Source organism: Patiria miniata, unplaced genomic scaffold (assembly GCF_015706575.1).
Source record: "Patiria miniata isolate m_02_andy unplaced genomic scaffold, ASM1570657v1 HiC_scaffold_3, whole genome shotgun sequence".
NCBI lineage: Eukaryota > Metazoa > Echinodermata > Asteroidea > Valvatida > Asterinidae > Patiria > Patiria miniata.
Genome location: NW_024037069.1, coordinates 14,695,357 through 14,721,040, shown reverse-complemented (window position 1 = coordinate 14,721,040; position 25,684 = coordinate 14,695,357). Strand labels below are relative to the sequence as shown.

Below are 25,684 nucleotides of genomic sequence, written 5' to 3'. Positions count from 1 at the left end.
GAGCGGGAATACTGACAGCCCCCGCTATAGCCCCCAATCCTTCTAATCCTATCTCTACGTAATTAATAGTGTCGATCACTCTCTTTATTTTTTTATAAGTGCGCTCTCGGTGGTCTCTCTCTTTCAAGATTAAAGATCGAATCTCTTCAATCTTTTTAAGTCTGTACACTTTTGTTTCTTCTTTACTATGTAATTGGAGTACATCTCCAGAAATATCGGGGTATAACGCCTTACCATCTACACTCATGTTTTTAATATAAAAAGATTTTAAAATTAAAAGATCTCCAACTCGATAATGATACCCTCACCCTTATTGTTGAATACCTGTTCTTTTTCACCGCTGATAGAAAATGTCAGTTTGTCGATTATACCGTTTTTAAGGTTTTTGAATCCCTCGGCTCTATCAATATCGGGTTTGCGCGTAGCCACGGGTACGATTTTTAAGATGTCAGAAGGACGACCATTAAAAAATTTTTCACTCGTACTTAATTGCGGGCAGCGAATAAACAAAAATTTAAACGGATTAACGTCGTAATACCCCGTATACACCACTTTGGGTACCAGTCTTCCATTGGGTAAATTGAGTAATCGAGATACTTCTCTGTTCAAGCGCAATTTGAGATTTACGTCGGTTATCACCAACGTCACCAAATATTCGAAAATTTACCCCGGGTATAGAATTTAAAATGAAATCGAACCAATCGACGTCGTACCACCCCGGTGGTATGATGACCGAACCGATACTTCCGAGTGGTAACGGCTCTAAATGACTCGGAGGAATAAAATCGAAATCATCACACGTCACGATAAGACTTCCTCTTATAATCACCCTGCTTCTCTACTATCTCTCAACTCGCTCAACTCGCTCGCACCCATTTCTCCTTCAATAAACTTTAAAGCCAATTCCTCACCTTCAAAGATTTGTTTCTCTAACAAATAATATTCTTACTAAAGATTGAAGCGTTTTAAGTTCTAATTCAGTTTTTGGTATTTCTGAAGACATGGCGGCTAAAATCAACCCTCGCCGTTCAGCTATAATAGCTCTTTTTCTTTTGTTTGATTCTAAAACGGATTCTAGTCTATCGTCTTCGTACGCTTTTATAAGATCGTTTATAGTTTTTTGTAAAACATTTTCATCGTTAAATAAAAAGTGGTATGGTATATCGGGTAACAATCGCTCTATAAAATCTCTATCCGGCGTTCTTATGTGCACATCTGAAAGAAACTCCGCAGGTATGAGGGGAGGTTTATCTGTTGTAAACGCGGGTCTCCCATCTATTTGCGTAAACCAATCAATCTCCGTGGCGCTGGAAATATTAAAATATCCGGCGTTAAACAACACCCTTTTTACGCGTACAGATTTTTGACCGTTTAAATTATCTACGACGTCTTCTAATTCAAACGTCTGCTCATTTTGAAACAAGTGAAACGAATGCATTTATTTTAAAGTCTTTTTATATTAAAACTGAAACTAAAATAATGAGTCAAGCAAAGTTTTTAAACAGCACTAAACCCAGGGAACTAGAGGTCATAGTTAATAATACCAGCGGGTTTTTAACCTTGTTTCCCAACTTAACCTCAGACTATAAATTGCCTCGCATCACAACGGACGAGGATGTAGATCGTTGGAAATCACACCCCATGTCGTTTTATCAAAATCAGTTAAATTTTGCGATCTACTGCGCTACTACGGGCTGCGGTGTTGGATTCGATCTTTTAAACGCGAGCAACCGTTACGTTTGGGCCATCTTTAACTTTCATTTATATTTTACGGTTAGAAAGATCCTGTACGACTTTGCCGCTCCTTTACCGGGAGATGACGCAAGCTCTAGACAACAGTTATAATCTCAGAGCTTTTACCGATACCTGTTTGTTGTTTGGCATAGATCAAAACAAGTCTTTTAAACAGACGAGAGACACAAATTCTAACGGTTTAGGTACAGCTTATTACTGGGACACGTCTTACGTACCCGTACCTGGAAACGATTATGATACAACCGACCTTAACCTCGAGTATAGTCAATATCGTAAAAATATGATGGGTGGAACTAAAATGGGGTTTGGTTTGGAAGATCCACCCAAGGGTTCGGGGCGTTACAGCGATTACACCGTAGCCTTTATCGAACAAGAAGACATCGTCAAAATGGCTTGGTTAGATTTTATACCCGACACGAGTTCGTTTACCCCGGCGGGAATCATAAAGATCAACGAATCGATCAGATCTTACGTGTACGCTTTACTAGGTGCGCAGGCCCAAACAAAAACGAGCGTATTATCACCAGGCACCGGGTTAGACGCTCAGAGACAATTTAACGTCATCGTTGAAGATATCATCAATGCAGTAGACGACATGGAAACGAGTATCAATCAATTTCAAGACTCTTTGCAGTATGCCAGAACGCCTTTAAATTTTGTCGTGAAACCGGGGTTGTATTTAATTCCATCGGATATGAACTTGAGGGTTGGAACGCACGACGGCTATAACAACAATCTTCAAATCGCTACCCAGATTATGAAAACTGGTTTGGTGCCAGATTTAAACTCACAACCTCAACCGGACGACTCTTTTGATGACACCGATGACGTCGCGCCACCAACACCCCCAGAGCCTATGACGAACGATATTGTATCACTAACACTAACACCAGCACCAACACCAACACTAACACCAGCACCTACAGTTTTAACCCAAGAACCCACGAAACTACAAACTCACCAAGACGAAAAATTATCGTTGACGGTAGGAATATTAGCTATCGTTGGTATGGGTATTTTGGCTTACGAGGCAACGCAATACGTCACACTCTAAGCTCACCACAAAAAATAAGCCTTACCAACTTTGTGCTGGTAAGGCTTATTTTTTTGTTGTTGTTTTGTTTTTAAACTTGATTACAACTATAACTACCATCGTTTTTGCAGGTACGCAAACACCAAGGCTCCCACACCCAATAACAAAACCCACACGTGTTCGGCCAACCACGATACGGACTTACTCAGCGCGTTAAATATCCAACTGAGTACGCTGCCTATGATACCCGGCAGAGTACCCAACGTGCTCACTCCGAGTTTTTTAAGAGCAGAAGCAAAATTAGCAAGTTGTTTTGAAATCCACTCTTTGATACCGCCTTTTGGTGTTGGTGTTGGTGTAGGTGTAGGTGTTGGCGATGGTGTGGTTGGGACACCCACACCTCTCACGCCAGCGACGATGCTACTCACTATCGTGCTGATGGCCAAACTAAAAGCGGCTAAAATACTCACTACGGTCACACCTTGTTCTCTAAATAGAGTTCTAATCTTTTCCGCCAGAGTCGTGTCGTCGCCCAATATTTTATTAATCGTTTCTTTGATTCTAGCGATCGGACTTTTGAGCCCTCGTTCGTTGGCTTTTGCGGCTTCTAATCTGGCGGATCTTTCAACGTTCAAGTCGCTCAATTTATCGTTTAACTCTCGTCGTCCATCTTCGCTGTAAGATTCGTCGAGTTCTTGTCTCGTGGCTGCAATCTCTCGGTCTAGTTCTGTGAGACGTGATAAATTAAGTTCTAGGTTACCTTTCAACGTCTGAAGACTTTTATCTAAACCCTGGAGTTCTCTGTAATTCAATCCTTCAGTTTGAGCGGCGGTGTCTTGTTCTAAATCGTCTATAATCTCGGTTATCTCATCGGTGACTCTGGGTAGTTCTGTCATGGTGATACTTTCGGGTTGTATCGATCGCAATTGTTGACTTTGATCGTCACTGAGTGTCTTACGTGCGTAATGCGTAAAGCCTAATTTGTTTCTAATAAAATCTCTACCGTTTAAACCCATCTTTCTTACATTTAACTCTATAGTCCTCAGAGTCAAGAATCTGTCTGGTTTTCTTTGATCCGTTAACCTTAGTAAGCCTTTACCAGTGTCATAAAATAAACCTTCTGTTTTGAGAATAAATTTTTCGTATCTCGGAGATATTGGTTTATTGTATATGTTATAAGTATCGTAAAACTCATCAACGCGCCCATTAGTGACCATGCTTCTTCCTTGATCTAAAACGTCATCAATGTCGGTACGTGGTGCAGGAGTATCAAAGTCGTCATCTAGATTGGTCTCTGCTACATCATCATCGTCGTAATCATCTTTGTCGTAATCATCAACGTGGTCAAAGTCAAATCCTCCCTCAGCCATTTATTTAATAAACCTATTTAAATTATGCCGTTTTCATTATACTGCCCGGTAGTATACCCTGGGCCACCAACCAATTTTGCGTGGCCAGAGCTCCACTTATAATAACCGTCAATTTACCCGCATCTTCTACGCTTAGTTTGTTTAAATCCGGCGCTTTCATTTTGAGTAGTTTATTTCCTACCATGGCGTATCCCATCGAAAGACCCGATATGACGGCTCCGTGAAAAATCGTATTAGCTATTCCGTTGGTGTCAAAGTTACTCATCGTTTTTAATATAACAATTTAAAAAATTGTTGTTTTTATTCCATGTTTAGCGTTTTGGGGGCGCTGGGTGTAGTGGGTTGCGTTACTACCGGCACTGGCTGTACCACCGGCGCAGTTGCCTTACTTTTTAATACCAGCAACCCCTCTCCTATTATCGACGCTATAGCACCCCACATGGCCCAAGAGTTGTAGTCTGGTGAGCTCGTATTATCGTCCGATGTTACGTTCATTTTTGCTAATTTTAATTTCATCTGTCTATTGTGCTCGGCTAAAGCTTTACCCTGCTGAATTCGTTTAGGATTTTTAGTCTTGGTCACTCTCGTTACCGTCGGTGATGACGTTGTTTTTATCGGTTGGGGTGTCTCTGCTGGTTGAGCTGCAGGCGTTGCTGTCGCTGCTTTCTGATCTTCCAATTATTATATTAGGTTTGTTTAATTTCAAATGTTTTGTTGTGATAATCGTAGCAACTAGGGGTGATATAAAAGTTCCGTACTTGTAACAAACGTCGCTCAACATACCAGCCATACTCGCGCTTATAATAGGATCAGAACTCAAGTCGTTGGTGAGTTCTTCTTCAGAATCTATAGTGACGTTATATCCTAAAACTTGTACAGGTGTAACAACGGATAACACTCTCGAAAATAGACTTAAAGTGTATTTGCCAACTGTTTGAACAATTTCATTTCCAAATTTAGTTTCGTACAGATGATATAATTTGTCGAGATCTTTACTGTCAAGAGCTTCGATATGTTTAACGGTGTATTCCTTTCCCAAGTACTTTTTAGAGTTTCCGGCTGCTACGACACCGCACAAACGATCTTTATGTTCAGCGTTGTGATCTTGTTCGTTCGTTAAAGTAAGTTTTACGTCCTCCATTTAATTAGAAACGAATTTAATTTTGTTGTAGCTGTTGCAACTTTGTTACAAAAGCGGAGATATTCGTAGGTGTAAAACGATAGATTAAGCGATATGATGATAATAACCAAAAACTGAAAATACTCGAATATTGCTATCATTTACTAACAGCAAAATGTATTTTGTTAACGTTTGTTGAATAGGTTGCTGATTTTTGTTGATTAGCAAATTGTAATACATGTGTAGTTGGTTGAATAGGTTGCTACTCACCTAGCTTATTTAACTTGAGCACCTAGCTTATTTAACTTGAGCACCTAGCTTATTTAACTTGAGCACCTAGCTTATTTAACTTGCGCAGCTAGGTTATCTAGCTACTCAAGTAGCTCGTAACTAACTGGAGGTTCGGTGTATACGACCAATTTACTATATTTCACATCTCTCAAACGTCGTTTTATATAATCTCGTTCTTCAATCGGCACGACGTCATTTTCGTCTAACGCTTGATCAAACGATGTTTTATCCTTGCAATAAAATAACGCCAACCAAGCCGTATTTTCTCTATAATCTTTTAAAACGCTGTTGTACTTTTGTGTCAATAACCAACAGCTGTGATTTACGTGTCTTCCGCTAAACGCCATCTTGCTTAGCGCGCACGTCTTTTTACGATATTTAATCTCTTGATCCGAAGAGCAATCGTCTACGATAAACAACGTAGCAACACCTTCGAATATTTTCCTGTAAAAATCGATCGCTTCGTTGAGCGTCATCTTGTACAATTCCGGATCGCAGAGGTATACTTCGGGATCTGCGTGAATCCACTTTCTTTCGATGTACGTTTTGTTTTTAAATATGGTAGGGCAAATGATGACTATAACTTCAAATACGTTTTTATAGTCTGACTCTAACAGCTCCAAAATCCATTTGGTTTTACCCGAATTTGTTTTGCCGACGATTAAAGCGCAATGCGGTTGTGTCATTTTAACTTAACAGAGATTTAAAATTCCCGTCTTCCAAGTTCAATTGAGCATCCATGACCAAAAAGACGTACATCGTGAGGTCACCTTGGTTTTCGGCTTCTCAGTTAAATGGAATGTTGATGCCAACTCCGTCTCCAAGTTTTCTACCGGATCCGTGAGCGGAATTGTCGTCGTTACTTCTAAAATCGAGCCACAGACCGTACTTGTTTTTTAGATAGTCTCCGAGGTCAAAACCCGTCAAATTTAAGTCTTTAGCTACTCCGCGCCTGCTTTCGGTATCGCTGTCTCCAAAGAACTTGCTAATTTCGTTCCAGTGTTGATACTGAAACATGCCTTGACTGTAGAGTTGATTGGGTTTACCTTCTACAGTCACCGATGTTTTGGTTAGTTTTGGATTATAAAATCGCTGCGGATTTTTCTCAGTGGGATCTTTAAACAAAAACAGAATACCCTTGAGACTCCAGATGGGTTGATTGACGCTGACGTTCCAAAGCGTGTCCGATTTGTTGACGGATCTAACTTCTAGCGAGTGGATTTTATCAAACAGATATTGCCCCTTGTGTTTATTTCTGATGGTAATAGCTAGGTCTCTGTTGGTCACCACTTCGTATTCGAGAGACAAGTCTGAGACACTGTACATCGCCGCCGTATCTGAACTGAACTACTTTATCGTGATCGTTAAACTTTATCTTGTACGTCAGAGGTTGTTTTAAACCGCTGGGGTAAAAAGGGTGATGCGAAGTCAGTATGTCAATGTCTAGGGGAATACAATATCTGTTACCATAGGCATCTGCGATAGCTTGATCTTTACCGTTGTTGGCGCCCGCGTTAGCATCTTCAGCCCCAGTTCTTAGTTTAGACACGTTTTCTTTTTCTATGCCCGAGTACGCCATGTTTCGAGTCGTCGAGCTGTTGAGCCAATTGTCTTTAAAGTTGTGATAAACGTCGGCGTGACGATAACTCACGATTTCGTGACCTTGAAGTATGACGCTGATTTCGCTGACTACATTTCTGGCCAAATTGCCAAAAATGGTTCTATTGTTGTCGCTTCCACCGTCGAGTTCTAAATTGAAAGCTAGTTTACAAGTGCCAGGTACGATCACGTCGTCTACGCTCAATTGAGGAAACTTGACCCTCAGCGTTTGCCCCGCCGATATACTACTAGGATTGTGGGTAATGACCACCTCTTTTCTCTCACCCTTGATAGATCTGGGTATTTTTAATAGCCTGCAGCGTCCTTTAGAAATCAAAAGCAGATCGATCTCTAGTGACCCGTAGTTTTTAGACACGTATAATGGATATATCTCACCCTCATAACCGTATACGTTTATCAATAAATTATTTTGTCTTTCTATCTTGGGTATCTGATCGACCGGTGTCGGAAAGTCAACGCCTTTAAATTTGAGTCCGTCGTCTTTGATGTAAATCGACGGTCTGCTTTCGTTGATTTTGTAATTAGGATTATTTCTTATTTGATTTTTTACTTTGTCCGTGTATAACCCCAAGGCAGATCTCAAACACCATCTCAAACACTCGTCGTCTTTGTTTTGTACGTTGATCATCGCCTGTTTAATTTTAAGATGTTCGGGTAGGCCTATGTAAGAACTACCTCTCGCTGGATTATATCTGTTGATGTTGATGTATAACGCGAGTATTGTATCGACTACCCAACCCGATCCTTGATTCGTACACCTTTCATCCTTTTTAAATAGCTCATCGATCTCTTCTTTTAAAACCTGTTTTATTTGACTTTGATTTAAAACGGCTTTCGGCTTGCTATAATGAATAGCTTCGATTGTTTCGATGATATCGTTCGGTTTGATTTTTCGATACCTTATTTTTATCACAAGCTCTACTTTTAAACCTCTTAGCTCTCTCAAATCAGACTTGATTTTATTGACTATTTCTTCCTTGTGCGAATCAAAAAACTTGATTAAATCGTGGTTATAAAGTCTGGGGTTTAATTCCCAGTTTCTGTAGTAATTTTTAAACCTTCTCGTTTCTCTAAAAGCTGACTCTGTAAAGTCTTCGGGTTGTCTGTATGTTTTAATCGTCGAGATTAAATCTTTTTTTCAAAAATCGTCCTTTATAACCCGTCGGTACGTATTTTAGATTGTGTTTGTCTACAATCTGTTTGAGCTCATCTAGTCTCTTTTTCCTCAAGTTTTTAAATTGACTTTCATAATTCTTTATCCCATCAATGTAGACTTTACGAGTAAGATAAACATTTTCATTGTGCGGTATATTATACCGCTGCACGTAATCACGCAGTGTGGCTTTGTTCCATTTAGAATATCCTTTGACGGACGGTCTGAACATATTATTACTCTCCATTTTATTATAGAAAACATAATATTTATTTTTTTCATTTTTTTTGGAGTGCGATCAATTATTTCATAATCTATGAGAGCTTGACTGTAGTGGAAATTCCCAGTAGAGTAATTGACGAGAGTACACAGCGATGTTATACCCGCACAAATGTCATAAACGCCAGAATTAATTACAGAACCGAAACGTAAAACACAGTGACTCATAAAAATAAGTAATTATAATATTCATCTATTATCAAGTGGCTCCCCGCGGCGAGCTTGTTAGAATATCCAGCTGTGCGCCATGTGACCCCCAGTAATGGACCTTGACCCTGCCTCTGTTAAAAATTAATAACTGAGAGTGGCCCTCGTAACGATGATGTCATAAATACATGTGCTTTTCTATATGTTGTGTATAAATGGTAGATTTTAAAAATGTTTTGTTAAAGTAACATGTTTTTTAATAAAAGTTCAAACTTTGATTTGTAAACCTAAGAAAACGTTGTTTGTTTATTTATTTATAAGTGACTGTAGACTCGCGCACCAGTCGCTGTGAGTCTGTGTTGTGTAAATATGAAGAACCTGGCCTGATTTCGAGACTGAGATATTGAGAGGGGGATATATTGGGAGAGAGAAGGGGTGGGGAGGGGGCGGGGAATCATTGAAAAGGGGTAAAGGCTGGTACCTGACGTTTGCCTCGGGGGATTTTGATCAGATTATTTTCTAAAAATTGGGATCGGGGGATTTTTGATCTGGTACCTGGCGTCAGATTTTTTTAAAATTTGCCTCGGGGGATTTTGATCAGATTATTTTCTAAAAATTGGGATCGGGGGATTTTTGATCCGGTACCCGACGTCAGATTTTTTTAAAACTTTGTCTCGGGGGATTTTGATCCGGTACCCGACGTCGGGGTTTTTAAAAAAATTGGGATCGGGGGATTTTGAGAAACGAGAGCGACGTGTGATTTTTGAGAAACGAGAGCGACGTGTTCAGGCTTGCCACAGATTTTCCATTTTGATCTGGTACCCCCACTATCACTACTTCTCCTCCAGTTATCACTTTGTTTTCTTTGACTCCACACATTTAAGCTGTTAACAGTTTTTAAAACGCAGATAGGACAGATACTAAAACATTAACCCCACAAACCTAGTCGTTGCACTTGCTGTGCACAGATTTACATCGGTCCGAACATGGGCGTCACGAGAGTGGGGGCGTGGGGCGCAAGAAGGCGCTTCCTCCCCCCCCCCCCCCCCCCCCCAGAAATACAAAAAATAAAAACCAAAAAGGGAAAATAAAATGAGAACAAAAAGAAAAGATAAAGAGGTGTGGAGTCATATTTGTTATTAATTTAATACACATTATAAAAAAAATGGCGCAGGCTGCAGGGTGTCATATGAGGGTGGGTGGGCAAAATGTCCCCCGCCCACCCTCGAAAAAAAAAAATGAGAATAAGATAGAGAAAGAGAACCCTGGCGACATCCATGCATCCGAACGTTTTATTTGCAACGTCACCCTACTACTATTACGCCGGGGTCAAAGATAGGCTGGGCTTACTAACAATAAAAAGTGCAGAGCAGAAAAAAAATTGGAATTGTTTAGTGACCCGGAGCAACGTTTTTAAGCTGTGTCATGCGTGAGATATCGTGAGTGTGCGTGTTCACACACTTTTCGAACCTCGTACAGGGTTGGCTGTTTGATTCTTTGTGTTGCAAACAGAGTGCAAACTGGTAGTTTAAACAGGACGTTCGAATTCACGCCGCTCTCTGTTCGGACGGTTATTGTTAGAATTCGTTTCATACGAGAGCACACGTACATGTATTGACACTTATACATCTTATACATGCCTATTCGCCACGCATCCTGACCAGTACACCGTGTGTGAGTGTATTTTCCCCCGACATGGCTGCTTCCACACTATTGAGCTTCAGCGACAACCCCGTGTTTCGGTTGTATGCCACCTATGCGTCCGCAGTCGTGCTAAAGATGACGTTCGTTGCGTTTCAGACTGGACGACTTCGAATGGGTCGCAAGGTCAGTTTATTTTAAAGGGAGCAAAAGTTTGACAAGTAAACAATATTCATGCTAGTTCTGATCAACTAAGCCAACTAAGCCTACTGTAAAAATGGTCCAGTGTACATAATTAAGGGTGGAGAATCTTTTCATCTCTCAAGATTATTTGCTTTATATGCATTCCGTTCGCGTCCAACAATCGTACTGAAAATTTAAAGAAGACTGTTTCAAAACTCAACCCGTTGAAGTTTCACCTCAGTGGCTATAACACTTTTTCAGAAAGCAGTAAAATAAACAAGCACATGATCTTGTGATCACGACAGACGATTTTGTCAAGAGGACTCTTTCTTTCCTAGTCAATTGATCGTTAGAATTGCCTACCAGTACATCATATTATATATTTCATCTAAAATAATAACAGCAAGCCAAAATGAAGTAATTTCAAAGGGTGTTTAGTACCAGTACTATCTGCAATCCAAATGCGTTTATGATAATGATTGGCTCTAGGTTATATGCCTACTTTTGGGATAAAGGAACATTATCCAATATGCCTTTAAAAGTGGGGAGGAGTAGGGCGAAAGAAAACCATTCGGACTTTTTGTTTTTTTATGAAAACAAGCGCGCATCCGCTTCCCCGGGTTAGTACACGGAGCTTAAACGCGGTCAAACCTCTCAAAATGGAGGCACTTTTGTTCTAACATTGCTGTATCTTTTGAACGGAGCATCGTATTAACTTGGGGTGAACGGAATATGAAAGAATACGTTTCAGGCTTTTCCATCATGTATGTTTCGTAAACCTTTTCGAACAAACCAGGGATCGTTTTGTCTTCAAATGTTTGCACTCCGCCGCAGTTATCTATGGAGAAGCATTGAGAACTGGCCAAACTGCCCGTGTTTACACTGACCCGTCGTCTTTGACTTAACGCAGCAAGAGAACCAAAGGTCATCGAACTTTGGGGTGAACGGTTTTGTAAAGAGAGAGAACCCCTCTTTCTTCCATGTAAACTTCATTTTGATTGGCTTAAAATCCACGGATCATTTTTCATCTAAAGTTTGCTTCCAATAAGCCCCCTCCTTACAAAAAAGGCTGTTGTAAGCGTACGTTGGTCACGTGACAACTTCCCGCGAAGCTTGCATACGTACGTGCACTCTGACCTGCATTTCGGAGCCACACTCGATCGATAGTAGTGCCACGTTTCGTCTCTTTTTTGTGCTTTTACAACCAACTTATGCCATATTATTTGTATCCCGACTTATATTTGTATCCTGAGAGGAGTCGGTTTTGGTAAGACATCGAAACTGTCAAATTCTCTGGCGAGAAACGACGTCTTTCCCAGCGTTTTCAGATGGAAGTCGTCTGATTTTGGAAGTATCTTTCCGCTGGGGACCGTTCCATTCGGATAATAGGTAAGGATGGTATATATTAAGCACTAGGACTAGGAGACAAATGGCGCGAGATCGCTGTATAAATGTGAAAGGAGGCTTGAACTTGTAGTACGTAAAAGAAAACCCCAAAGTTGTGAAATATAAACACTCAATTTTCTATGAAAATGAGAGTACACTACTTAATAATTAATAAATATTAATAATTTTTAAAGAACGTTTGAAAATGCTTGTGCCTTTAAAAATTGCACTTTCTTCACAATATAAATATTGTCATCCCTTGCTGCCTTATACCATCATGACAATGATGTTAGCCCCAGTCTTTTGTCATGTTTGTCAGAAACCTAGTCAGCATGGTGTCATGCAAGTATGCATAGGCCCCAACGATACTAGGATCACGCTGTAAAAATGTCAAAAATACCCATGTCTCATGCTATACTGCGAAACACAACCGTTTTTTTTTATTAATGTCCACAGATTTTCATGGCAGAACGATCAAAGAGAAACATACAGAGGTTGGATTACAAAGCGTTGGCGGAAGGAACAGCAATTCCAAAAGACAGCCAGAAGCAGGCCAAGTGGTCAACATCAAAACTCTACCCTCTGATTGTTTTGGACTCCAAGACAGAGGACGATACAGTTTATGCTTTAGTGCATTACATTGACTGGGACAAAAAAATACGACGAGTGGAGACCTCTTAATGAAGTAGTGAATATATCAGATAAGTTCGTCGAAACAACAGAGGAGGCAACAGCATTCTTTTATTTGCAACTGGCCATCAACATAAAGGAGAGTCTTCACATTCAAAGAAATACAGACAGTAGTGTGGAGATCACGGATTCCCATCCAAAGAGACGCATTTGAGCCTCTGAGATCACAAGGACAAATTAACTCAAATGGGAAGTATACACTAAGAAATCTTGGTGACTTGAATGGCCTGCTTGGTCAAAACTGGCACTTCAGGATTGTTAATTCCAACAAGGACTTCTCCCGTGTTGTGGATGGTACCGTCAACTTTCGCATGACTGAGAGAGCACCCTTGGCTGAATTCAATGCAGAAGGTGAATGCATATATACCCATCGTGGATATGTCTTAGTGTTTGGGTTTGTACGAGATCGGGGAAATGCACTAGACATGCATACATTGCAGCTTTAATTTATTGCTGCTGTTTATCCTTTGCTGCACTGTTTACTAAAGTGGAATTAATTATATAATTGAAGTAGAAACACTGTATTAGCTAGAAATCCACACTCTGGGTGTGCATTGCCATTTTATTCATTTGGTTGAAATCTGGGGTTTTCATCCCCTATATACTGCATGTAAATTATGCTCAAACCTGGGTGTGATTTTTTACAAAAGAGAGTTCAAAACAATCCCTCGTAGGTGGCTAGCTAATACACTGATGTAGTACATGTTATTTATTTATTGTCCATGTTGTGAGCTTTGGCAACACAATTATCTTTCCATATTGATTGCGTCACATTGTACGATTACATCATGGTAAATTCGATGTGTGTATTACTCACATTTTGCGTGTGTCTTCACATGTCAAGTGCCTTGCCTGAAGACGCCTACTTTGAAGAGTTTCCCCATGTTGTTAATTTGCAGTTGAACAACTTGTTTTTGTACAACTTGGCAAGCAACCCTGTTCCCTCAACCCTGAAAACATTGAATGTGTGCTGCAAACTATTCTAACTAAGTACCATATAAACAGAGAGCAGATTCACACAGGAAGAGTATTGAAAGTACTTGCTGAGAAAATTAAGTTTTTGCTCCGCAAATTTAAACTTGTGAAGAAATCTGGCTTCAAAAAGAAAGCGCTGTTCAAAAAATGGAGGAAAACAAACTACACTTTGAGAATGCCCCACCGTACTGGTTCACCAACTAAAAGAGAATTGCAAAAGGTAGAAGAAGAAATGTTACTTATGCAGGATGAGTTGATAAATACAAGACGTGTTTTGGGAGAATTGCAAGAACAAAATCAAGAAATGTCAAGGAAAGTAGACCGATTAAACAATGTCGGGAAATGCAGGTCTGGAAAGAGAGGAAAAGCCAAAGGCAAACAAGACTACAGTAAATCGCAGAAAAGACGACAAAAAAAACAACACTTGGAGTCACTCCAATCAGCACTCAAAAATGTTTCAACCTCAACTTGCGAACCTGTCAGTATCACATTCAAGGATGAATTAGGAGATGAGGTGGTAGTTCACTGTGGCAATGAAAGAAAAATAACAACAGAATACTGTAAGGATGACATTGATGAAATGATATTTATTCTGGACCAGTACAATATTCCCAACAGAGGTTATCACGAACTTGCTCAATCTAAATCAACGCTTCCAAAAGCATGCCGAGTGATTGAAAGACGTCATGAGCTCAATAAAAGAATTAATATAGTTCAGACAGCTCCCGAGTATCCAGGGGTGTACACCTCCCTTTCTAGCTCACTTGTCGAGAAATTAGCAGACCCACAGAGGGCACATGTCGTGAAGGATGGCAAGGTCAGGATAAAACTAAGTGGAGATGGTACACGAATAACATGCAAGCAATCCTTTGTCAATTTGTCTTATACTCTTGTTGATGAAGAAACCTGTATGTCTGAGCATGGAAACTATCTTTTAGCCATTGTCAAATGTAGGGAAGATAATACATCTCTCAAATCTGCACTATGTGAACTGATTACGGAATTCGAAACTTTAACATGTGTTACTGTTAATGGACAGGATATTGAGGTTGAGAAATATCTTGGTGGCGATCTTAAATATCTCAATCAGATCATGGGCATCGCTGGATTTGCCAGCAAGCATTCATGCTTGTGGTGTAAATGCTCAAAAGAACAACGTCATGATATGAAGAAAGCATGGTCTATAAATGATCCCGAATGTGGTGCAAGAACTATTCAAGATATAGTTACCTGCTCGAAGAAAAAACTTTCAGATCCAACAAAATTCTGCTGCAACGAACATCCGATTTTCCTCTCTGTACCTATCTATTGGGTCGTTCAGGACACACTGCATCTCTGTTTAAGAATTTGTGATCAATTAGTAGGTCACCTGTTTGCCTACTTATTGAAACTGGACAACATTTCAAAACACACTGTCACGAAAAAGAAGTTGGAGAATTCAGTCCATGTGAACAAATTTCAAGAGTTCATTCATGACAAAGTTGGGATAAGTGACTGGAAGTTTTACATCAACAACGGTAAAATTGAATATAGGTCATTCAGAGGTCCTGAACACCGGAAAATATTGAAAAATATGGACCTTGAATCTTTGATTCCAAACCACCCAAAACTAGATGAATGGAAAATATTGTGGCAAAACTTTCCACTCTTGTTGGCAGAAATGAGAAAAAATGACAGATACAGAGATTGATAGCTTCGAACGAGCAGCTAAGGACTGGGTCCATTTTGTTCTACACAGTTAACTGTACATGTAGTACTGACATCACACCGTACATGCATCTAATGGCCTATCATGTTCCAGAGGCTATGCGACTCCATGGAAATATATCCCATTTCTGCCAGCAAGGGTTGGAAAAACTTAATGATCTAGTTACAAAATGGTACTATAGGTCAACTAATTTCGGTCCCGCCGCCATGTCACAAATAATGTCAAAGCAACATCGGTTGCACATCTTGCATGGGCAGTTCAAAAGAAAGCCGAAGTGGACAGTCACTTGCAGCCTTTGCAAAGAAAATGGTCACAACAAACGAACTTGTGTTCATTAATAAACATAAGGTTACATACCCCCACAAATGCGTATTCGGGTTGCGGTTTTCTTGTTTTCTTCTTCTATTTTGGACAAAGACAGGGTTAAAATGATGTAATTAAATACTGATTTGAGTGCAAATTCTCTATACTTAATGTTTTCAATCAGGAATTACAAAACCAAAGAATCGTGTACTAGCACAATAAGATGTGTGCTCACTATGTTTTGATTTCATGTATTAATATTTGATCTTAACAGTTTTTTTTCGACATTTGGATCATTATTGTTTGCAGTATAGTGTTAGTTTGCATTATACATTTAGTTTGTCAGGATTTGTTGTGAATTGTTTGTAACCGTATAACATTGTTTCCATTACCAGTATTACATTTGCAGGGCTTGCGAAATTTCAAAACATGTGGTTGCCCTTCGGACAGGGGTGTTTAAAATCTGGTTGCCCGAATTTCATTTTCAATAAGGAAGTTAGTGGAAAATAGTGGAAAATATAAGTATTGCTGGAAAAAGTGGTTTCCCATTGGGTTGGCAACCTGGAACTTCTGGTTGTTGAACAAAATATTGTGGTTGTCCCGGGACGTCTGACGGCTGTTTTCGAGAGCCCTAACTAATAGATATGAATGGATTACTGAATTTAATATCGATATGTTGGTCGTTTATTTCTAATCAAAGTATTGTTTTTATTATTATGAACCAATTAACTTTATTTGCAAATAAGCCTTTGTCACAACCATGCTTATTGTGGAAATTCAGGGTTTATTCGCATCCCAGTTAGATGTATAATGTAAATACTGTATAGTTGTATTTTTTTATTTCCCTTGCCAAAGCCATCCAAACTTGTCAATGTCATTATGGAAATAGTTAACCTGTTTATCAACATAATGCCTTTTATGCCAATTTGAAAACTGTACACGCGGCACTATATTTATGCCAAATCACTCAAGATCAAAAGTTGTCATTACGGGTCAGATGGTGCTATATTATGAAAAATGTTCTGTAACACACTCGACAGTATTCTAAAAAATATATATATAACAGCCTTGCAATTTTGCAGAAATCAGAATTTGTTATCAGTACAAATAATTATTTTCACAAATGTTTTATATATTAATGTATCTGTGCCATTATTCTGTCTAAGTGTTTTATGATGCAAATAAAATTGTTCTAAAAACGATGAGCAGTCTCCATTTGCATGCTTTGTTTCATCTTGTTTATCTCTGTTGTTTATTTTACCACACAGATAAACTTTGAGCGTTTTGGTCTCCCCCCATGCATGTAATGGATCAATCCAAATCTCCCTTGTTTATCAGACTGCCCCAGTGTAGTATGCGGTATGCTAATTGCAAGGTCAATCCTGTGGAGTTGAGTGCATGAATGACGGTGTCACATGAAAATCCGACTCCTATGAAAATCGGACCCCTTTTCCCTATTATTGGTTAATCCTTCTCACGTGACCGGTCACTTTCCTAATTACCATACTTACGCATGCGCGTTATTACCAATGAGTCCGAATTTCATAAAAACGTAAATTCACGCTACAACGGCTCTCTCACACACAGGAGCTTTTGCGCGTTTGGGGCCGAAAGTTTTCATTATGGATGGAAGCATTGGATGCCTTCGTTCACACGACGTCAATATCACCCGCATTACTCATAAGATGTCTTCATTAAAGGGAATATACAACATTTGCAAACATCGAAAAATAAAACTACCATTTTTTTACGAAATACCTTACTAGGATGTTGGTAAATGACAGTCTAAAGCATCCTGTAAAGTTATGGCACCAGGTGTGAAGTCATTTTCAAGAAAATTGGTATTTTGTATAAATTTCCAACGGTGGTCGGCCGACCACTGTTGGAAAAACCTAACTATTTTTCAGCTACTGCTCCAAATTTACCATTTTTTTCAGTCCAAATTTTGTTTGCTATTGGTTACATGTTCATGAATGGATGCAGGCCAGTTAGACTGGTTCCATTACCTTACAATTTTCCGGCAACTATAAGTTGATTCATTTCATCTTTAGTGGAGTCAGGGAACCAGACTACTTGAACATTTTTGTTTTTCTTGGTTTTTCCAGCATTTTCGAACACAAAACTTCAAACATGTCAATGTAACAATATTTGATTTGTTATACTAACCCCTCAACTAGTTCATTTCTGAAAATTACAGCAAAAGCCAATGATGTAAATTCCCTTTAATTCTATGTAGGTATTCATCAATCTAGAGGATGCATTTGGTAAGAAGGAACTGGTGCGACGGGACGACGATATCGAACGTGTTCGAAGGTACTTGTGGGTTTTTCTTGTTGTGGGTTTGTGGGTATTGTCTTTCTTGTAAAACATGGTGCTGTTATGTACCATATTACATTCACCTCCTTGCTGTTATACATTTACTTCACGTCATATTCAAAGAATGTCAGTTTCAAGAACTTTAAGTCATTCTAAGCCCACATCTCTTCTATGTCCTTCATCCTCACAGATGCCACCTTAACGACTTGGAAAACATCCCATCCTTTCTGGTCTTGGGTCTGCTGTATGTTCTGACCGGCCCTAGTGTCTTCGCAGCGACTTGGCATTTCCGTGCGTTCGTGGCGTCCCGTTTCTTCCACACCGTTGCCTACCTGACTCCCCTCCCCCAGCCCGCGCGACTGTTCTCGTACATGATCGGTGTGGTCACTAACATCTCGATGGCGGTGCAGGTGCTCATGAACGGCCAGCTGTAGACAGCATCTGTCAGAACATTAGAAAGATAATGGAAACAGTTTACAAACTTTATTTTATTGCAAGTACTAACAGATTTGCCAATCAATCACAAATTGATCACAATTCACTCACAAGTTAGTCCAAATGTATAATACAGGTCAATCACAAGTCAGTCCCATGTCAATCAAAAATCATACACAAGTCAAATCACTGTTTAATCGCAAGTCAATCGCAAGTCAATTGCAAGTCAAAATCACAAGTCAATCATAAGTCAATCATAAGTCATTCACAAGTCAATCACAAGTCGGTATTGTTTTGTCATTGTTCATGTCCTGTTACTTTGGAACTGACTTTTGTTTCGACTTGTGATACATGAAACTCTTCAGCCTAGATATCCCCTTGCGTACAAAGTACATCCTATTTTCAAAATCGTCTGAATTGTGCGATGTGTTGTATAGCCATCAATTCCTGAGGAATAGCCCCGTTGCACGGTGCGCCCTCACCGAGGCCAGTTTTGATATTTCAATTCAACTTAAATTTAAGTATCAAAACTTAACTACATGTAGTTCGTTTTTGTCTTCATATTGAAATAAAAAGCGATTGCAATAAAACCAATTGTATGCGGTGAATCATTACAAAGTTGATTGAGTTGTAATTGTTTTCTCTGTTTTTAATACTTCAACAAGTGAAAATATCACACGAGTATAATGATTAGAAATTATACACACAGAAATCTAAGGGAAATAATGATATATGCAGCCAACTGAACAGAATATAAAACTGACAAAATCTGAGGGGAAACGGATTTGAGATTTCAAGTTTCCATTCTGTTATGACGTTATTCTAGTTTGGAGAATAACAAAACGCCATGGGCCCTTAATAGGGTGAGTCAAAATGAAAGTGACCTGGATAAATGATTTTTCCTTTAAAAACTATCAAATTTGATACTTACATGAACATGTATTAAACGCGCATGTTCTTGTAAAAAAAACACCTGCAATTGATGCATGCAATCAGAAGTTAAGCATGTTCTACTAAAAGAACCCATTTTTCTTACATCTGTCATTAGATTGCTAAATGCTTGGAAGCTATTCAGCTGAGCGGGAACCAGAGATTACACACAGGCATTCAAATACAAATTGAGATTTTAATAATTTGAGTCAAACTGAGACACTATAGTTTTACTGTCAGATTTTGAGATTTGCGCTGTCACTATTAAAGGAACAAGTCTTGTTCACAGGTCTCTTTCCCTTCGGAACTTTTCGTTTATTCATGAAGGTAAACCCCCATGATATTCATCAATGCGTATTGGTGAATGTTCAGTGAAAGACAGCTGGATTGTTTGTTCTATTACTTAAAAATAGAGATAACTTGACGTTATTTAAAGTATGCAAATTACGTGGAATTTCACATTTACTACAATTAGGCCTACAACCAATCACATGTACTCTGTCACTTTCTTTTGACTCGCCCTTTACAACGTACGCATGTAGCGATTATAAGAATGGAAAACAGTTTGTGTCAGCGTTATTTTGATCTTTTGTTTTCGGTTTGACCAACACACGTTGGGCAAAGGTGACGCAGTACTTGCTTGTTGGTCGCTGTCAGATCTGGGCAGAGATGACAACGACTTTTACCCTATATATGTCTTTAAAGGCTATATATAGACTATTTACAAAAAAAAGTTCAAGTCGTTCTGTTCACAAATATAACTAATCCAGTCCATTACAATATTGATAAATTCCCCAGAAATTAACGATTCATGAAGGTCAAATTTACTGTGACAACATCAACTATAACAACATGATAAGGGGACAGGACAAAGGTTTAACGACCTGCAAGTTCAACTTCAAGGGCAAGGTCTCAGTGGTACCGTAAATTTAATCCGTTTCCCAAAGCTGCATATTTCAACAAAAACCGGATTTCGTGTTTTACAAGGTGTTTGCCCAGAAAACAACGTGTGACAAACCTTTCCGCGGCAATCCCAAAGCTTTGGCAAGATTAGAGCCGGATTTTTAGACCTTGGAAGGGCAGCAAAGAGGTTTGAAGGCAAATAAGTTGAAGACCATTTTTCACGGAAAATGATAGACGTTGGGGTATTTCGATTCAGGGGGAATAGAATTTGTCAATTCTGTGGAATACAAAATTATAAAAAAGATGTTTTGGTCACATAATGAGGGAAGCGTTTCAATTTAATTTAGAAATGAAAAGGGTCAAAGGGGACGGAGTATTTTTTTATATCGATGTTGGTTGTGGATAGAGGCAACCGACAACTTTTCCCTAGATCCATAAGATAGGAGTGTCCACAAACTAACCATTTGTCACTTGGAAATGTTTGAATACAGATGGATTACAATACTGATATGCGCCAAAGAAATCAACCTCGTTATCAGTTATTTATTAACACAACGTTTTCTTTACTCGCGCTAATCTGGGTCTCACCAAAGTTCAAAGCAGGCATGATTCACGTCGTTTTTGTCGAGTAAAACGTGGAAGTCAATTTTTTTTTATTTCATGTAGTAATCAATTGACAATACACATGGACGTGATAAATATAAGCATGTTGAATAGCTTTTGAAGTTGTAAAAAAAGTCACATCTGGAATGTCCCATTAAAAATACTGCTTTCACATGAGTTTGAACTCTCTGTTTTAGTTATATCTCTCCACTCTCCTCCAGTTATCACTTTGTTTTCTTTTACTCCACACATTTAAGCTGTTAACAGATTTTAAAACGCAGATAGGACAGATACTAAAACATTAACTCCACAAACCTAGTCATTGCACTTGCTGTGCACAGATTTACATCGGTCCGAACATGGGCGTCACGAGAGTGGGGGCGTGGGGCGCAAGAAGGCGCTTCCCCCCCCCCCCCCCCTGAAAAACAAAAAATAAAAACCAAAAAGGGAGAGAAAAAATGAGAACAAAAAGAAAAGAAAAAGAGGTGTGGAGTCATATTTGTTATTAATTTAATACACATTATAACAAAATTGGCGCAGGCTGCAGGGTGTCATATGAGGGTGGGTGGGCAAAATGTCCCCCGCCCACCCTCGAAAAAAAAAAGAGAATCAGATAGAGAAAGTACAAGGATTTTTTTTTTGGGGGGGGGGATGTGCTCCCCCCCCCCTAAAAAAAAGAGAACCCTGGCGACATCCATGCATCCGAACGTTTTATTTGCAACGTCACCCTACTACTATTACGCCGGGGTCAAAGGTGGGCTGGGCTTACTAACAATAAAAAGTGCAGAGCAGAAAAAAAATTGGAATTGTTTAGTTTGACCCGGAGCAACCCTTTTAAGCTGTGTCATGCGTGAGATATCGTGAGTGTGCGTGTTTAAGCTGTGTCATGCGTGAGATATCGTGAGTGTGCGTGTTCACACACTTTTCGAACCTCGTACAGGGTTGGCTGTTTGATTCTTTGTGTTGCAAACAGAGTGCAAACTGGTAGTTTAAACAGGACGTTCGAATTCACACCGCTCTCTGTTCGGACGGTTTACTTCCGTTAGAATTCGTTTAATACGAGAGCACACGTACATGTATTGACACTTATACATCTTGCAAGTCCGCTGTTCCCTACGTCATGGATTTCCTGGACGTTCGCACCGTTCTGTTGGGCGTGTTTCTGCTCCTGGTTCTTCGCTGGTTGCTTGGCCGTCCCAAGAACCTTCCTCCAGGGCCCTGGGGATTCCCACTTCTCGGTTCTGTCCCAGCCATGGTCTGGTGTATGCTTCGGGGGTTGGAGTTCCACCATCAATTCGAAAAGTACGCCGCTAAGTATGGGCCCATATTTCGCATCAAAATCTTCAACAAGACGGTTGTGGTCTTGAACGACTACGCGTTGGTGAAGGAAGCGTTCCAACATCCACAACTTAGCAACAGACCTAAAAGTCTCTTTACTGAGGTATTAAAATTGGAAGGTAAGTCATCGGCAGAAAACGTCATGGTTTCAAAAGGCGCACGTTGACAATATGTCGTGCATCATTGTGAATACTTGTAAACAATTCATTACTTTTAAGTGCCGCTTGGTTGTTTCCAGCACCATCAATTCAACAAATAGTTCAATCCGTTACATGTACATGTGGATTATTTCATTTCATAAAGTGTAAAGAAAACGTAAACGCATTTTCAGATTGTGATCACTTGTTGTGTAGCCTAAGTCAATAAACGAAAAAAAAATCCACAATTTGTATCCATTAAAGATGGATTTTTTTTAAATTTTGCGTTGGGGTGATGTAAGTCAAATTAGTTTTGCCCTTCACCGACGTATAGAAACTGTGTACTCAGTGTGTAACCTCCCAAGTGAAAGTTGGAAAAAATCACTCGGGTGGGACTCAAATCCACGACCTCCTGCTATAACCCTGCTATCTAGTGCAGACGTCTTAGGCCTACCACTCCACTACCGAGCTAAACGGGATCGGTTGGCTGGTTCGAATTTTTATTTCAAAATGCACACGCGAAACACAAATGCTTCAACGAGCTGACATGTAATCATTACTACTTAGTGATTTTTGCTCTTTTTCACTATTGCAATATCAACCATCAACAATATTGTATACAAATACCGGCTAAATTTGGTTAACTTTGTATTATTTTCTAAAAGGGGTTGCTGCATCTAATGGCGAAGCATGGCTCGAACTGCGTCGGTTCTGCCTCACTGTACTCCGGAGCTTTGGGGTCGGCAAGTCTTCATTCGAGGAGCAGATAGGCACTGAGGCTGAGGAATTAATGAAAGAACTCGCCGCATTCAAAGGCAAGCCATTCAATCCCAAACCGTTCCTTGGCAACGCAGTGTCTAATGTCATCTGCTCCGTCATCTTCGGAAAGCGCTACAAGTACGACGATAAGGAGTTTATGCATCTCCTTGATTTAATGAGCCGTAACATCAAGCTGGTGGGAGGTGGAGGTGCCATCACATTCATACCAAGCTTACGATATCTGCCTTTTCTCCCCATTCCTGAGCTTCTGTCAAATTTTGAAGAACTTCTTAACTTTGCACGGAACGTTATCGACACCCACCGCAAAACCTTCGACGCTGATAATTTGAAGGATTTCACCGACGCGTATCTAATGGAAATTCAACAGAATTTAAGTAGAGATAAAGAGGGTATGCTTCCCAATGGGAAACATCTCAAAGCTTCGAAATTCGGTCATCTGGGTGAACGTAACATCGTCGGTACTATTTTGGATCTCTTTGCGGCTGGTTCGGAGACTACGGCCACCACTCTCCAGTGGGCAGTCCTGTACATGATGGTAAACCCTGACGTCCAGAAGCGAGTCCAGGCAGAAATCGACGACGTTGTGGGTCGCAACCGGATGCCAAGAATGGCCGATATTCCGGAGCTACACTTCACTCGAGCAGTAATCTGGGAGATCCAACGCCTGGCCAACATCGTTCCCTTGGGCGTCCCACACGCCGCTGCTTCGGATATCTATCTCCGAGGCTTCTTCATCCCCAAGGATGCCTTGCTTGTGCCAAACATGTGGACTATCTTTCGAGATCCTAAGCATTGGCCCGAGCCGGAGCAGTTCAAACCAGAAAGATTTCTGAACGAAAAAGGCGTGGCTGTGAAACCAGAAGAGTTGATACCGTTCAGCACTGGTAAGTCAACCTTCACTCAAACCACAATAATGGACGAAGCGGTAGTCTCTTGAGACAAAACAGGGCGCTATGCCATAACAACGAGGATGAGTAATTCATGGTCACTCAAACGTGATTAGACTAGACTGTGACAACGAGGGTTATTTAAATAAGAACTCAGTAGACTAGTTGTCTGCAAGTGCATTTTATATTAAGAGATGAACGTAAACCAATCACTTTCTTTTTGGACCTTGATTTATTTTTGACTTGTAGGCAGGCGGAGCTGCATCGGGGAACACCTGGCCAAGATGGAACTGTTCCTCTTCTTCAGTTTCTTCATGCACCAATTCACCTTCAAGAAACCCCAAAATTCTCCTCCGCTGGCGTTGAAGGGCAAGGGTGGCATCACGCACTCCCCGCAGCCGTACGACCTGTGCGCCATCTCACGAGAAGATTTTGGAGGGTTTAGCGCTTGAAAAGCGACCATCTTATCTGTGCCCTTCCAATGAAGATGTGAATTTTGAGTATATCTGAACGTGAACATGATTGGTATGTTTGCTGTCAGAGCAACGGTCTGAAATGTGAATGGCCTATAATATAAAAGGAGAAAATACTTGCATCTCCTCGCTTTGTATAGACTTTGAAATATTCTGTTAGGCAAGATTTATTCTAGGCTAATTCCACCGGCTGTACTAAAATAAATAGATAGAAAGTAGAGCTTGTTTTTTTTTAAATAATAAAACGTCATGGGCCTTCAATGGAGTGAGTCAAAAAGAAAGTGACCTGCATTAATGAATTTTTCTTTTTAAAAACTATTAAATTTGATACATACATAGAACATGTATTAACGCGCATGTTCTTCTACTCGTGAAAAAAACACATGCAATATTGATGCATGCAATCAGAAGTTATGCATGTTCTGCTAAAAGAACACATTTTTTTTTTTACATCTGTCAGTAGATTGCTAAATGCTTGGAAGCTATTCAGCTGAGCGGGAACCAGAGATTACACACAGGCATTCAAATACAAATTGAGATTTTAATAATTTGAGTCAAACTGAGACACTATATTTTTACTGTCAGATTTTGAGATTTGCGCTGTCACTATTAAAGGAACAAGTCTTGTTCACATGGGTCTCTTTCCCTTCGGAACTTTTCGTTTATTCATGGAGGTATACCCCCATGATATTCATCAATGCGTATTGGTGAATGTTCAGTGACAGACAGCTGGATTGTGTTCTATTACTTAAAAATAGAGATAACTTGACGTTATTTAAAGTATGCAAATTACGTGGAATTTCACATTTACTACAATTAGGCCTACAACCAATCACATGTACTCTGTCACTTTCTTTTGACTCGCCCTTTACAACGTACGCATGTAGCGATTATGAGAATGAAAAACAGTTTGTGTCAGCGTTATTTTGATCTTTTGTTTTCGGTTTGACCAACACACGTTGGGCAAAGTTGAGGCAGTTCTTGCTTGTTCGTCGCTGTCAGATCTGGGCAGAGATGACGACTTTTACCCTATATATGTTTTAAAGGCTATATATAGACTATTTTTTTAAAAAGTTCAAGTCGTTCTGTTCAGAAATATAACTAATCCAGTCCATTACAATATTGATAAATTCCCCAGAAATTAACGATTCATAAAGGTCAAATTTACTGTGACAACGTCAACTATAACAACATGATAAGGGGACAGGCCAAAGGTTTAACGACCCGC

At 39.8% G+C, this 25,684-nt stretch overlaps 3 protein-coding genes across 3 annotated transcripts; all 3 read left to right on the top strand.

The window, feature by feature from the left end:
* Positions 1-10,300: 10,300 nt before the first annotated feature.
* LOC119737820 (cytochrome P450 2J6-like) lies at positions 10,301-25,350 on the top strand (the record flags this gene model as incomplete). The annotated part of the gene is made up of 4 exons (XM_038212435.1): positions 10,301-10,379; positions 21,912-22,298; positions 22,982-23,980; positions 24,233-25,350. Coding segments are annotated over 4 exons (1,668 nt in total), but the record flags the coding sequence as incomplete, so codon positions are not given.
* On the top strand, positions 10,376-18,619 carry LOC119737821 (microsomal glutathione S-transferase 1-like). The gene is made up of 3 exons (XM_038212436.1): positions 10,376-10,595; positions 17,891-17,967; positions 18,161-18,619. The coding sequence occupies exons 1-3, from the start codon at positions 10,464-10,466 to the stop codon at positions 18,402-18,404; spliced, it is 453 nt and encodes a 150-aa protein (XP_038068364.1). The 5' UTR covers positions 10,376-10,463; the 3' UTR covers positions 18,405-18,619.
* LOC119737819 lies at positions 10,618-16,857 on the top strand. Its single transcript, XM_038212434.1, has 2 exons — positions 10,618-11,981; positions 12,435-16,857. The coding sequence occupies exon 2, from the start codon at positions 13,819-13,821 to the stop codon at positions 15,331-15,333; it is 1,515 nt and encodes a 504-aa protein (XP_038068362.1). The 5' UTR covers positions 10,618-11,981; positions 12,435-13,818; the 3' UTR covers positions 15,334-16,857.
* Positions 25,351-25,684: the final 334 nt, after the last annotated feature.